The sequence below is a fragment of the Mustela erminea genome, chromosome 7 (genome assembly GCF_009829155.1).
Source record: "Mustela erminea isolate mMusErm1 chromosome 7, mMusErm1.Pri, whole genome shotgun sequence".
NCBI lineage: Eukaryota > Metazoa > Chordata > Mammalia > Carnivora > Mustelidae > Mustela > Mustela erminea.
The window spans coordinates 115,554,833-115,570,533 of NC_045620.1; the positions used below are offsets into that span (position 1 = coordinate 115,554,833).

At 37.6% G+C, this 15,701-nt stretch overlaps 1 protein-coding gene across 5 annotated transcripts in view; it reads right to left on the minus strand.

Annotated features, from left to right (window-relative positions):
* The window catches only part of HEATR5B (HEAT repeat containing 5B), a 105,453-nt gene that overhangs the window by 46,642 nt on the left and 43,110 nt on the right, over nucleotides 1–15,701 (minus strand). For all 5 annotated transcript variants that reach the window (XM_032353021.1, XM_032353018.1, XM_032353019.1 and 2 more), the window contains 4 exons: nucleotides 15,323–15,482; nucleotides 11,581–11,770; nucleotides 9,335–9,504; nucleotides 1,655–1,799 (listed from right to left, as the gene is read on the minus strand). In XM_032353021.1, the coding sequence (XP_032208912.1) occupies nucleotides 1,655–1,799; nucleotides 9,335–9,504; nucleotides 11,581–11,770; nucleotides 15,323–15,482 (665 nt within the window). The remainder of the gene's footprint in view (nucleotides 1–1,654; nucleotides 1,800–9,334; nucleotides 9,505–11,580; nucleotides 11,771–15,322; nucleotides 15,483–15,701) is intronic.

Below are 15,701 nucleotides of genomic sequence, written 5' to 3' on the forward strand. Positions count from 1 at the left end.
TTGAGATGCCTGAAATTCATATTAGCCTTCAGCTAGCCTCCCAGTGAAGTGGGTTTCAGGACGGTTCCCACCATTTCCTGGTCAAAGTGGCTCACTATGCCTAAAACTATACAAATGGTATGGTTTATGCTGAATACCTGCTTGCCTTTGAAAGTCTGGACTTTTGGAATATGCTTGACAGACCATGCCTAATCAACCAGCGCCCAAGAGAAATCTTGGGCAGCAAGCCCCTGACAAGCTTTCGTGATAGACATTTCATATATGTTGTCGGGACACAAGCAGCTTCTGTGTGACTTCCCGGCAGGTGAGCTCTTGGAAATCTATACCTGGTTTGCTCCAGACTTCACGCCAAGTGCCTTTTCCCTCTACACATTTTGCTTTGTGTCCAGTTGCTATAGTAAATCATAACCATAAGCATGACTATTTGCTAAGTCCTCCAAGTACATCATCAAACCTCGGGTGGTCTTAAAACCCTCAACACATTAAGCTTTAAAAACATTAAAATGTAAATATGCACACTTCAATAAATTAAATAAATTAAAAAATATTTGCAAGTACTTCCCCTCTTAGTTTTGTCTTTCAATTTTGATTTTGGTGACTGATGTGTATAAGTTTTTAAATTTTCTATGTACTCAGGAGAATTCTATAATTATTTTTGGTGCTATGTTTTCTCTCTTAAAAGCAATACTGTTGGGGCGCCTGGGTGGCTCAGTGGGTTGAGCCACTGCCTTTGGCTCAGGTCATGATCTCAGGGTCTTGGGATCCAGTCCCACATCAGGCTTTCTGCTCAGCGGGGAGCCTGCTCCCCCCTCCCCGCCCCTGCCTACTTGTGATCTCTCTCTCTGTCAAACAAATAAATAAAATCTTTAAAAAGAAAAAAAGCAATACTGTTTACTGTATAAGTAACTTCTTTCATATTATGCAATATAGTATATTTGTTAATAGAGCTCATATATTATCCTAAAATTGAAGTTATTTTATTATCTTGCTTCTTAGTACCCAAGCAACTTCTCTGCATTAGAAAGCTCTTACAAGTAAAAATTTTCTCTCACAATAGGGGAAATACCTGTTAGTTAAGCTCTGAAAAAGCTCTCAAGCAAACTATCCCTAGAGACCAAAAGGCCGGCTATGAAATTCAAGCTATACTTAACCCCACTCCCCCACCAAAGCAGAAAGAATGGAAGCAAGCAAAGATCTACCTTTTGTACCCAAACACCTACTGACATTTCTTTTATTGGTTACCCTAGCTTTCCCTTCTTGAGGAAAAGTTACATCACAAAGGGTCAACTAGTATGAGAGACTGGAAGCTTTCAGGTACCCCCAAAATAGATCACTTCTCTTTCCAGAAATCTACTTGTGATACAAAGCAATATCCTTAGAGTTTGTTATCCATTATATAGCTAAATCATCCAGAAGGAATGGCATGAGTACCTTGACACTAAATGCTATTTACACTTTTTTCCTTTTTAGCTCCAAACCTTAAAAAAGGTAAAAGTGTAAAAGTACCAAGAAAACAATACTGGAATTTTTAAAGTGATAATGGTTTTATTTAACTTGAAAGAATAAGAAGATTGACCATACTTGAAAGCAAAAATGTTATTTAAAGAGTAATACTCATTTGAAATGTGGAATACTGACTGATTAAGTAACTTACGAGTACCAGGGCTCTCCTTGTCACCTGCATTTTTTGCTAGGCTCATGGCATATTCACACACTTCAGCTGCTTCCCTTTGTGCCAGCTGCCGGAGACAAGCCACAGCTGCTCGGCGAAGTAGCAAATGGGAGCTACACAAGTGAACCTGGAAACCATAACATATTAGACAAGTTTCTTTAAAAACTGCAATCTCATTTGCCTAGTGAATATGTATTAACACCTTACTTGTGAAGAGACTCTTCATTTAACAGCAGCAGTTGTTAAATATATAGCCAAATAATCGACTTTTGAAAAAATAATACCACTAAAGTAGACAAGGAATATTTTAGTGGCCAAAATAACTGTCCCAAGACCTGGTCACTAAATATATATATTTCCAAGAAAATCCAGAAGAATCTCTTGCACATCTTATTTTACAAATGGTTCTACTAAATATCATCTAAATTTTTTAAGTGCATGGGGATTATATATAGTCAATGAAAAGTTGGGAGGCAGAGCACAGAGTAAGAATTGAAGGCTAAGAAGGGTATTTATTAAAATAAAAAAAACAGGGATGCCTGGGTGGCTCAGTCGGTTAAGCACCTGCCTTCGGCTCAAGTCATGATCCCAGAGTCCTGGGATTGAGCCCCGCATCAGGATCCCTGCTCAGTGGGGAGCCTGCTTCTCTCTCTGCCTACCTCCTCTTCTTGCCTCTCCCTTTGCTTGTGCTCCCTCTGACAAATAAATAAATAAAATCTTTAAAAAAAAAATCAAGCAAACATAAACATCTGGAAAGAATTCTAAAATAGGCCCTGTTTTTCATCTCTAAAGTTCCTGAAAGAGTCAATGTAGTACACCTTAATACATGAAGTAAAGTATAAGACACAGCACAACATAATGAGTAAGAGCCCAGGCTCTGGTTACTAGACTGGATTTGAATCTTGGTTGTCACTGACTCCTGTGTAACCTTAGACAACTTACTTAATCTCTCTGTGCCTTGTTTGCCCATATGCAAACGTGGAGAATGATTCTTTGCAGGAATATAGTGAAAATAAAATAAAGTTAATGCAAGTATTTTCCCTACAACAGTGATTGAGACATAGCACTTGCTCAATATATATTAGCTATTATCATTATTGCTATAAATCTGACTCATCAAGAAAATATTAAATTATGTTCCATGCACTCGCTTTTTAAGCAAGATAAGTAATATATTTTAGGAAAAAGTCTCATCCAGAGGGGCACCTGGATGGCTCAGTGGATTAAGCCTCTGCCTTCGGCTCAGGTCATGATCTCAGGGTTCTGGGATTGAGACCCACAAAGCATCAGGCTCTCTGTTCAGCAGGGAGCCTGCTTCCCCCTTTCTCTGCCACCTCTCTGCCTATCTGTGACTTCTCTCTCTGTCAAATAAATAAATAAAATCTTAAAAAAAAAAGTGTCATCCAGAAATAGTAGAGGAGAGAACAAATATATGGAATATACCACTTCTTCACAATGCTGACTAGCATATTTTTATGCTACCAATATAGCATTTGTAATTCAAGATATATTTGCATAAGATTTATACCCTGTGAAATTTATACCAAGTATTAATATATATATACATACTTATATATATATGTATGTGTGTGTGTGTATATATATATATTTATATATATATATAAAACTGAGGGAATAAAACCTGACAGTTTTTTCCAATAAAATGTTTTATTCACTTCATCTCCTTAAAAAGGAGACATTCTGGAACTTTCAAATATCCTATACTTAGAAATCTTAAGCATGGTCATATGAGAGGGGAAGAACAAGTCACTTAGTTTCTTAGTTTCTTTATTCTTACCACAATTATTTAGGATAGAGCTGATACTATCTCCACTGTACACATAAAAACTTATGTGTTTTTATGTATCAGCTCTATCCTAAATAATTGTGGTAAGAATCAAATGACCAAATATATATAAAGCAGAACACCATAAAAATTTAATTTAGTTGCAAGTGAATAGAACTGTGGCTAAGAGGGGTGCCTGGCTGGCTCAGTCCACACAGCATGGAACTCTTGATTTGGGGGTTGTGAGTTTAAACCCCATGTTGGGCATAGAAACTATTTTTTAAAAAAAAGAAAAAAAATTTTTTAATCTGAAAAAAAAAAAGGAATTTTAGCTAAGAAAATACACTCAATGAATATTGACTGGCAGAGCCAAAGGGGGGGAAAAACCCCTTTAGTTTACCAAGTCTTTTCAAAAACTCCATTTTAATGATTCTGATGCATATTTTTTCCATTCTAACATCTCTAATATTAGAGATGCAAATTATAATTGATGGTGTCATAGAGTCACTATAAACCAGGGAAAATAAAGACATATTTACTTGAAAACTTTCCCTTGACACTTTTTGGTAAAAGCCACAAAATAAAGAATCAAACATATTAAATTTGATAAAAATATGTGGCTTCCTCATGACCCTTCTTAGCTTCTCAGGGATGATCACAGTCTATAGTGACATCCATCATTATAGTTTCATTTAGCCTGTTCTTGAACTTTATATAAATGGAACCATGTTGTGCGCTCTCTTCTGTGTCTAGCTTCTTCTCAGCAAGTTGTCTGTGAGATTCACCCATGTGATTAGACTTTACTGTTCATTTTCATTGCTGTGTAGTATTCTGCTGAATAACGACATCACCCTACCCACTGCTGACTGGTAGATATTTAGGTCAGCTCTGTGTTTTGGCTATGATGAATAACTCAGCAGTGAACATTCCTGCACATGTATTTTGGCACACATGAGTATGTATTTGTCAGGTGTTTACTTAGAAGTGAAATTTCTGGGTCACAGCATATGCATATATTCAACTATTTAAGATTATGGTGAACTGTTTTCCAAAGGAGCTTCTTTGTTTTTCTTAGAGTCCACAAACCTCAGGAACACTGTGTTGCTTGCTCCTACAGTAGAGCTCCATCTTCCTGTAAATATGCCTGTTATTTTACACCGTATGTCACCTTGCTATCTCCTGCTGTGCCCACTGTATACACATCCCCGACAACCAGACACACCTGCTCTCACAGTGATGATGTGAACATTCAGCTCAAGTCTTTCTCTCACTGACATTTCCTACAATTATCTTAGATGACATAAGCGCCTATGTGCAGAATACTTCTGTCAGGACAAGAGAACGTGTAACTGTGGTCACATGGTATAAAAAGCAGTTGCTGGGGCACCTGGGAGGCTCGGTCCATTAAGTGTTTGACTCTTGATTTCGGTTCAGGTCATGATCTCAGGGTCAACGGGCATGAGTTGACCTTAAAAGTCTCTCTCTAGGGGCGCCTCAGTGGCTCATGGGTTAAAGCCTCTGCCTTGGGCTCAGGTCATGATCCCAGAGTCCTGGGATCAACCCCAGCATGGGTTCTCTGCTCGGCAAGGAGCCTGCTTCCTCCTCTCTGCCTGCCTCTCTGCCTACTTGTGATCTCTGTCTGTCAAATAAATAAATAAAAGTTAAAAAAAAAAAAGAGTCTCTATCTCTCCCTCTGCCCCTCCCCCACCCCACTCATACATGTGCACACACAAGCACACACAATTCTTTCTAAAAAAAATAATAATAATAATTCAGAGTGGTTGTTTTTCTTTCAAAGATACATCTGGAATGTTCTAACATCTAAAATCAAATTTTAATACTTTTATATCATTTAAAGATTACTATGGTGAAACACCTCTCAATACATTCGCTGAAAAAAAAATCATTTCGTTTGTGTGAGGTATTACACATGGTATCACGTAATATTGCCATTTCTGATGGCAATGATTGAGCAAAAATGAAAATGAAATTTATAAGAATCTGAACTGATTTCACTAATTTGGATGAACCCATTGTGGACTATTTTTCACTGTCGAAAGATCTGGTAAGAGAGACTGCATGGGGGCTTTCAGCAATGTGAAAATAAGAAAACCCCTTGAGTGGCCCCTTTTCTCATCTCTATCCTGCCATGCCCTCTCCTTCCAACCAACTACCTGTAATCTAACTACTTAGCCTTTTGGAGAGGGTTCAGGAAAGGGCTCCAACATGCTGTGTAATAAAACTCTTGGTATTCTGCTAAGGAAATGAGTTTTGAGGCATTTTCTAACGTTAATACACAGGAAGCTCATTGTGTAGACTATGGTTTATTGATAACCTCCACTGAGGTAACGAAATTCACATTATTTACTTTACCAGATCCTCTTAAATGTGTTCCATCTCAGAAGGTCAACCTCCATGGTATAATTATATTTAAGGAGAAAAAAAAATGGAGGAACCAGATAACCTAAAGAGTGTGTGTGTGTGTTTTCATCACGTTTGTCAGTTACCTAAGCTGTATCATGAAACAGCTTGCTCATGTAGAGCCACCTTACTCAAGAGATGTCACCAGTGCCCTCAGAGGTTAGGCATTAGGCCATGCTTTTTGGCAGGATGCCACATTTCTTGCTGCAGAATACAATCAGATGTAAACTATTCATCAACTATTTTTTTTATGGATGTTTCCTGTATGCATTTTATGTGCATCTGGTTTCTGCCCTACAGCATACTCAGATTCTTTTGATGGTCTAGGACTGGTTCAGTTCCCCCTGGTCTATGGTGAAGCAAGAGAAAATCCTGTTGCATAAGTTAAATATACCACATCAGATCTAACATCTAATATGCTGGCCTTTCAGTTCCTTTAGCTCATCCTGAATAACCTGCTCCTCCCTTTATGTGGGTGATATCTTCTCATGGTTACATCTACAGGATTTCTTTCTCTCTATATATCAGGCTCCTACTGTCTTTTCCCTCCTCTTATATCCAAATGAGACCTCATGATGCATTACTATTTTAGCAACGTCTTGTTAAAATCCTTATTTCTTTCATCCTGCTATCATTTACTTGAATCTCATTGGCCAAAGTCCAACTATGAATGTTTCAAAGTATCTGGCCGCTCAATGGTTGGTTATAGATGCTGGAGAAAAATTTTACAAGGTGAAAACTTCTACCATCATGAATCACACAATGGATCCAAAAAAGGGTCACTACCCTCTGCTAAACCCTCAGAACTACCATAGAATCTTCTATTTCTCCAGTTAATTCAATCTCCGGCATCCACTCTCCTCAAACTTCTGGCCCTCTTCTTTGCTCCTTCACTCATAAAACTTATCTTCCCTTTTACTTGATTAAGAAGCAAAAGTCTTCAGATGATAGCTTCCCCAACTTCCAGCCACCAAATCCAAAAACCCACCTCTACCTATACTCATCCTCTCCTCTTTTCTTCATGTTGCACTGGGAGAGACATTCTCTTACTTGTGCCCTTACTTGTGTCCAGAAACCTTGGATAATTATCCACTCTCTGCCCGAAACCTCCCATCCTACTGGTTCCATCTCCTCAGCATTTACACCCTCACTTCTCACTACTGTAGGAGAAAAAGTCTTGCCTGACCCCATCACCCCTTGGACCTATGGACCTCAGTCCTCTCCTATAAAGTCAACTTCAGAATGAAGTTTCTGTTCATAGCCCAATGTATTTGGGCTTTTATTTGTAACCACTCTGCTAGATGAACTCTTGCTAAAGACATCACGTGACAAAAGTCAAAGAACACATTACAGCTCTCATCTTGATCTCTCAACAATGTGTGACATAGCTGACCACTCCTGTCTACTCCACTTGGCTTCTGTGAACACTACAAACTCTTTATTTCCTTTAATCTCTTGTATTGCTTCATAGTTTTCCTAATTCTTTTTCTTTTCCTAAATTTTATATGCTGGGTTCCTCATTTAGCATTCTCTCCCTTGTGAGATCTTAACTATTCCTGTCTTTATTTTCCATCTAAATTCTTATGCCTCCCAAATTTATGTTTCCAACCAAATTTCTCTTTTCTGAGCTCCAGGCCATGAAACTAAGCAATTATCTAAAACTGATTTAATGATACCCACTCTTCCCAACCTCTTCCTCTCCTGGTATTACCAGTCTCAGGAAATTGCATTACTATGCTCAAGTCAGAATGTGGATTACATCCTTCTCTCTTTTCCTTATGGCCAATTAATCAACAGATTCTACTGATCTTTCCTCTTTTTCTTTTTTTTAAAAATTTATTTATTTATTTATTTATTTATTAATATTTTATTTATTTATTTGACAGACAGAGATCACAAGTAGGCAGAGAGGCAGACAGAGAGAGAGGAGGAAGCAGGCTCCCCGCTGAGCAGAGAGCCCAATGCAGGGCTCGATCCCAGGACCCTGGGATCATGACCCGAGCCGAAGGCAGAGGCTTTAACCTACTGAGCCAGCCAGGCGCCCCTCTTTCCTCTTTTTCTTAAATTAAGATTTTATTTGCAAGAGAGAGAAAGCGAGAGACAGAGCACAAGTGCAGGGGGAAGGGCAGAGGGAGTGTGAGAAGCAGACTCTCTGCTGAGCAAGGAGCCCGACCGACATGGGACTTGATCCCAGGACCCCGGGATCATGACGTGACCCGATGGCAGACACTTAACCAGCTGAGCCACCCAGGTGCCCCCACTGATTCTTCCTCTTAAGTATCACTCAATTCTATTTATCTTGCCCTATTCCCGTTGCTGCCAATATAGAGCAAGACATTACCATCTCCCTCCTAGACCACCATAATTCTCAAAGTCCTAAGGTCTAAAGTTTTAATACATCTAGAAAGTCTGCATGATCTCTCACCTGGCTAAGTGTCCAGCCTCATTCTGTGCCCGGGCTCCATCACCCCTTCTCTCTCAGCCTTAATCATAACGACTAAATGGTTTCTCAATTGTGTCACGGTCCTTCCCATTTTGGGGCCTTTCACATATTTTTCTGTCTGCCTAAAAATAAATTCTGTCTATTGCAATATCATGCTTTCTCCTGAACTAACTCTTAATAATCTGGCAGACCACACCTTCAAGATCATTTTTTCAGGTAATCTTTGCAGAATGCCTGGATTCTGACAGGCTCCCCTGTTACGTGTTTTCCTATAAGCCTCTCCTAGCACTTAATCTTATTTGTAAATAATTATTATTGACCTTGTTCCTTTGTAAACTACAAATTTCACTATGGCATAAGCTTCATCTTGTCTCATCTACAAATCTATTCCCAAAACTTTGCATGGTATGTGACACATAGCCGCTCTCAATAAGTACTAATTAAGTGAACAAATTAATGACTATGGTGATAGCAACAGACCCTGAGAAGTTACAATCAAACTTCAGGACACAAAATTCTGAATGGGAAAAACTAAAAATATGATGCATTCTTTATTCAAGAAATAAACAGTTCATCAAAATATTTCTTAGAAGGTGAAAAAGGAGGAGCACCTGGTGGCTCAGTGGATTAAGCCACTGCCTTCAGCTCAGGTCATGATCCCAGGGTCCTGGGATCAAGCCCCGCATCGGGCTCTCTGCTCAGCGGGGAGCCTGCTTCCTCTCTCCACCCTCGCCTGACTCTCTGCCTACTTGTGATTTCTCTCTCTCTGTGTCAAATAAATAAATAAAATCTTAAAAATAAAAAAATATATATAACTACCAAAGTTAAAAAAAAAGGTGAAAAAGGAAACCAATAAATAAAATGAAAAGTCATAAAATGACTATTGAAAGTGAAACTTGAGAATGCACAATCCAGAAAACTTACATTTTTTGTTTTGATCTAGTTTAATCTTTTGGGAAACAAATGTGGGGCTCCCTAAATAAATCAATGAATGAAGCAGCTTTATACTTACACACAGGCTGGGAACAAGACTAGAGAGATTGACATGTCGTGGTGCAAACATGTGAAGCTGCTGAAGGCAAGATATGGCAGCTGCCTGAACCAGAGAATCTGAATGGTCCTGGGTTATTGCACAACCCACCAGACAAGAAGAACGAATGGTGGAAATTGTTGCTCCATTCCCTGGTAGCAAAATAAAAGAAAATGCAAAAAGCTCTTATTAGTATTACTGAAAATATTCCTAGAACACAATTTTCTTCTCAATAACTCTTCTTTCTGATCACTATTCAGATTGTTTTGAAGACAAAAAAGTCTATGAAGTCCATAGAAATGACTTTAAAATATGACTATGTATGACAATAATATATCCCTCCTAGATTTAGCTAGGTTTATGTAAATTACCTAGGAAACTATATTGTCCTTTAAAGCCATCACCATTTTACTTGAAAGAGCCAGAAGATTCCTCATTCCATGTTCAATATTATCACTGTATTATTTAATACTTCAAATCCTATTTTCCTAAGAAGATGAATGAAAACTTTTACAGAGATAGTCAGGAAAAAGAACAGTAGTAGTATATACTTGTAAAAACATCTTAATTCCCTAATATAAGTGATTTAAAAATTTTGCCAATGTAAAATGTAAAATAAAATAATTTTATATACATATAATGTGAAATAAGGAAATCATAGTCATATAGCGTCACATTCTAGTTTGAAATACACATGGCCTCATCATCACTGCATCAGAAAGCACCTGGTATACACTTATGTTTAATCAGGCACGTGTTTATCTTGTCCATATCCTGTGATAATACTGGAAGAAAAACTACCAAATTTCTCAAAGAGGACACTGAGTGTAAGAAAAAGACATGTCTAAATCAAGTATTTTCCAATTTGTAACATTCTTCATTAAGATCTTTTCATTTTTGGCTTCTTTCTTTTTTTAAAATATCTGTCCAGATGGAGACAAGACAGCACAGTGGTTAGAATGCATGCAAAGGAAACTGATTTGGGCTTCACCTCTGGCTCCAACCACTCATTAGCTATACAAAACGGTGCAAAAGCTCTTAACCTCTCCTAGCTTTGGAGTTTCATCTGTAAAATGGAGAGATGCACCTATCTGAGGATAATGTTAGAATTAAATGAGACAGATAATATGTAAAAAAATTTTGACTCACTGAAAGCATTTACTAAATGATAGGGGGAAAATGGGGAAACTGAAAATGAGTGATACATTCAGGATCAATTCACAGTGATTTTCTGCCTTCTGTGTTTCATTCAGCCTTTAGTAAAATTATATCTGTGGAATTGTGTGGTTAGAACATGGGCCTCAGGATCATAAATCTGCCACTTAGTTAAATAACTTCAGACAAAGTCACTTATCTTCTCTGAGCTTGGTTCCTCACAGAAATCTTACATAATATTACCTCCTTTATGGGAGTGCGTTTTCAATTTATGTTCCTGATCTTTAGAGCTCAAAAAAACAGTGAAGCAGAAGTCCATGAAGACAAGTGTATGGTACTCCAGGACAAAGGAACTCCACTTTGACCTTTGTCTTCATGAGACTCCAGGTAAAATTCAATTTAGAAAGGCTTTTCTGGGGGCGCCTGGGTGGCTCAGTGGGTTAAGTCTCCAACTCTTGATTTTGGCTCAGGTCATGAACTCAGGATCATGAAATTGAGCCCTGCACTGAGTGTGGAGCCTACTTAAGAGTCTCCCTCTCTTTGCCCCTCTCAGTTTACACATTCTCTCTCTCTCTCTCAAAAAAAAAAAAAGAAAGAAAGAAAGAAAGAAAGAAAGAAAGAAAGAAAAGGAGAAAAATAAAGCTTTCTCTGCTCAAAACTTCAAGTAACAGTCAGTCATAGGTATGTTGTAGGGATTAAATAAAATAGCATATATAAAAAGCAGAGCTGAGGGACACCTGGGTGACTCAGTCTGCCAGGTGCCTGCCTTTGGCTCAGGTCATGGTCCCAGGGTGCTGGGATGAAGCCCCAGAATTAAAGGCTCCCTGCTTAGCAGGGAGTCTGCCTCTCCCTCTCCCTCTGACTGCCCCTCCCCCTGCTTGTGCGTTCTCTCTCACTCTCTCTCAAATACATAAATAAATCTAAAAAAAAAAGTGAAATTGTAGGCTTTTGGTAAATAAGAAACATTCAGCACACAGTAATTATTATTATTACAAGTTTTCATTGATAGTGACAGTCAGGAAATTGAAAGATAGCAATGTCTAATTCCTTTAATTTAAGATGAATTTACTCACCTTGTAGCTCAGGGCCAACAGTAGTTATGATGGCACCCAAGCATCTACCCAAACATTGATGAACTTCTGTATGTGAAGGTGGAACAGTCAACAGCAAGGTAAGAACTAGAGATAATGTTGGTTCCACATATCCGCGATACATTGGGCCACTAGAATCCACTATAAGAGCAAGTGAATGAAGAGACCATGTCTAGAAGGAAATATAGTTTTATTTAGTTATAAGGAATAATATGAGCATACTGAATTGATTTTTAACTTAAATGTTCATAAATACTAACATCTTACTTTTTAATCAATGATCTAAAAGTACTTTAACCAAAGCAACTGATGTACAAATGTTTTGTTTAAGTTTCTCTGCAGCATGGCTTTGCGTGTCAAAATTTTCAATGATGAATTCATTTTCTTCTACTATAAGGTACATCTATTTCATAAATTCAAATAATAACCATTTGATTTAGTGGATGCTTATGGACATCAAATATATTTTTATTGCCTGTATTGTGGAGTTTTGCTAAATAACGAGCCTGAAATTAAATAATGACCATGACAATGTTCTGTACTCAGATACAATTCTATAGCAATGATATTCATAAATCAGCTCTTCAAGTGCACTGAACCATTTCAAGCCCCTATTTATGCCTACTAAACACAAAGTAATCCTACTGGCTAATAGCCTTTACAAAACTAATCCCAGAGCAGCATACTGTAATCAGCATAGGCCTGAGAAAATGAAAAGTCCTTTCAACTGCCTATATCCAGCTGTAGAAGAACTTACCTTTAATTTCTGCTGTAGGCAGCTACACTACGGGGCCAAGGACAGAGAGATCTCAACTTGCCAACAGAGGAAAAAAAAAAAAAATCCATACCTCAGCTTCTACTACCTGTGAACCTACAATAATCCTAGAGAACTCAGCAACCTGACTTGGATAGGTGTGTACAGAAACCACATCTACTGACTTGAGCTAGCAAAAAATAATTGGACATAGCACCTTATCGGAGAAGACTAGAGCAAACTTTCCAGAGAAAATGATTAAATGTAAGAAACAGAGGCGCCTGGCTCGCTAAGTCAGTAGGGCATACAACATTTGATTTCAGGGTTGTGAGTTCAAGCCCCGCCTTGGGTGTAGAGATTACTTGGAAAAAAAAAAAAAAAGAGTAAGAAACAAAAAGCACTTTAATGAAACTATAATAAGAATTTTTTAGGCCACATAATTAAAGCACAAAGGAGATTCTTGAAGTGTTTTTTAAAAAACCAGGATTTATATTAAAGATGCAATGGAAAACTGGGACAAAATAACTATTGCTAAAAACCAAAATAATTATGGGATGCCTGGGTGGCTCAGTTGGTTAAGCCACTGCCTTCAGCTCAGGTCATGATCCCAGGGACCTGGAATCGAGTCCCACATCAGGCTCCTTGCCTGAACTTCACAGGCAGGAAAATTCTTAGACACTGCCAAACAAGAATGTAAAGTAACAGACATATAGACATCTTTCAGAAAAATTCCTTAGCAAAAGCAACAAAAAGATGGGGAATACAGATTGCTGTGATGTCTGTAAGTATCTATTAATTCAGAAGTTTATCACATAAGCCACTGTCTTTTGCAAGTGTGAAATGCATGTGCAGTATAAAGGAAAATGAATTCGTCACTGAAGTCTCATTTCTGGATACTCGAAGCCACACTGCAGAGAAACTTTAAACACATTTGTACACCAGTTGCTTTGATTATGACTACTATATTGCCTTTTATTTCCTAAAGAACATAGTTGAATGCTTTTAGAGATAAATGATTAAAATTTGAGATGTTAGTATTTACTGTAATTTAACTTTTTAAAAAGACTACTATTAGCCTCTTATGTGCAATACCCAACACAGAAAACACTGAACATTTATGAATAATGAAAGAAAAGGACTGTGGGCCGGGAAAAGTACATTCAACTAAAATATTACTCAAATGTGAAGGCAAAATAAAGCCATGTTTTAGATACGCAAGCATTCAAAAAGTATACCATGCAAACTAATGATTGTTGAAGGAATTTTTCGTACCAAATAAAAATGTAAAAAAGAACAGAGATCTCAAGACAGAGGTTGAGGATAAAAGAAGAAAAAAGTTACTGAAAAATAAATCTCTAGTGATTATAGTTAAACAGATGTAGCCAATACTAGGACTGTAAAGTATCAATTTTTTTTTTTAAAGATTTTATTTATTTGACAGACAGAGATCACAAGTAGGCAGAGAGGCCGGCAGAGAGATAGAGGAAGGGAAGCAGGCTTCCTGCTGAGCAGAGAGCCCAACATGGGGCTCGATCCCAGGACCCTGAGACCATGACCTGAGCGGAAGGCAGAGGCTTAACCCACTGAGCCACCCAGGTGCCCCAAAGTATCAATTTTTGAGTTAGAATTCTTAAAAAAGAAGACACATTAGGGAAAACTTAAGAAAATCTATTATATTCTTCTTGTGCAGATATACTGTAGTGCTGAGGAAATGTAATTGATATAAATTACAGTAAAATGTCCTGTCATACAAAAAGAACTGTGCAGAGTGGTCGCTTAAAGGAATATGATTTTAAGAAATTAAAAGCAAGAGAAAGCTGAGAAGAAGGTGAAGACAAAAGAAAGCAAAACTGCCACCCTGCTCTTTGACATAAAAGAAGAAAGCGGAGAGGCACCTTGGTGGCTCAGTCAGTTAAGCGTCCAACTCTTGATTTCATGACTCAGGGTTGTGAGATTAAACTCCATGTCAGGCCCTGCACTGAGCGTGGAACCTGCTTAAGATCCTCTCTCCCTCTCCCTCTGCCCCCACCCTGCCTCTGCTTGCATGCTCTCTCTAAAAAAAAGGTAAATTAAATTTAAAGTACAAAATAAAGCAGCTACTTTGTAGGCATAGTTTTCTTCTAGTCTACTGTGAAAACAGAATTTTTAAAAAAGTAGTAGCACCTATTAAGGGATAAGCTTACTTGATTTTTGTTTCTATCCCTTTGGGGAATTTTGAGCTTTACACAGCTGGAAACTTTTGCCAAGAAGTCAAAGGCAAAATAAGCTTGTAGACTAGAAGCCTCTGATGGATTTATTGTCCCTTATCTAATTGTGAAGGAACGAATTCATTAATAAACTAATGGTAGGCCCTAATGCCAGTGAATTTGTCTCTTTTCCCAATTTGCAGTCCCAGTACAAAGCTGGTAAGTTGAATGCTACTGGATTCATATACTCCTGACCTTCACAGGTACATCAGTGTGAGATGGCAAATTAACCGTGTAGTATATTTTCACACAAGCGAACTTCCTGCCTTTCATTGTGGTTGTATTTCTTTATAACTAAAATGTTTAAAGAGAAACAAACAAAGGATTGCAGGAGGATACTTGAAGATTCAATCAAAAACACTGGAGCTGGGATGGTGTATGAGTGGGAAGAGACACAGAATGGTTATTAAAAGAAACTAGATCAATTTAGCAAATGTAAGGAAATGCAAAAGAAGAGAAAACAAGTACAAAAGACAATAAGTAATAAAAAGAAACTATGTTTCAAGAAATATATATGAATGGGTTAAATTCCCAGAATAAGACAGATTTAAGATTAGATTAAAATACAAAATCCTGTTTATACTTTTACAATTAAAAAGACTCATAAAATGATAAAGACTCTAATACATTTTTTAAACAAATCAGCAGAATCATTACTATTTTACAATAGTTCTAAAAATATTATTTAAAAACTTCATAATAAAGAAAAAAATCAACATTATACCTGAACTTCAGAGGATGTTCCATCTTGTGCTAGAGCCAATAAAATGCTGACACTGGTTTTCAGATGTTGTCCTGAGCCAATACCACCAACATAGCGATGTAAGCAACCCAGAGCCAATGAATGGCCAGTTCTGGATACAACATCACGGGCTGATTTCAACCTGAAAAAAAAGTTATGCTTCAGGAATTGGTTTTCCTATTTCCCTATGGCAATTAAAAGCTTATAAGTCACACCATAAAAGGGCTTTATTCTGGAAATCAGAAAAGACTACAGGTATGATTACTTCTTTCTCCACTCCCTACCAAGAGATAAAGATTAATGAAAATGGTTGGTGAAAGTCATGTATTTCATGGCATAAAGCCTACTTTTATTTTAGAGA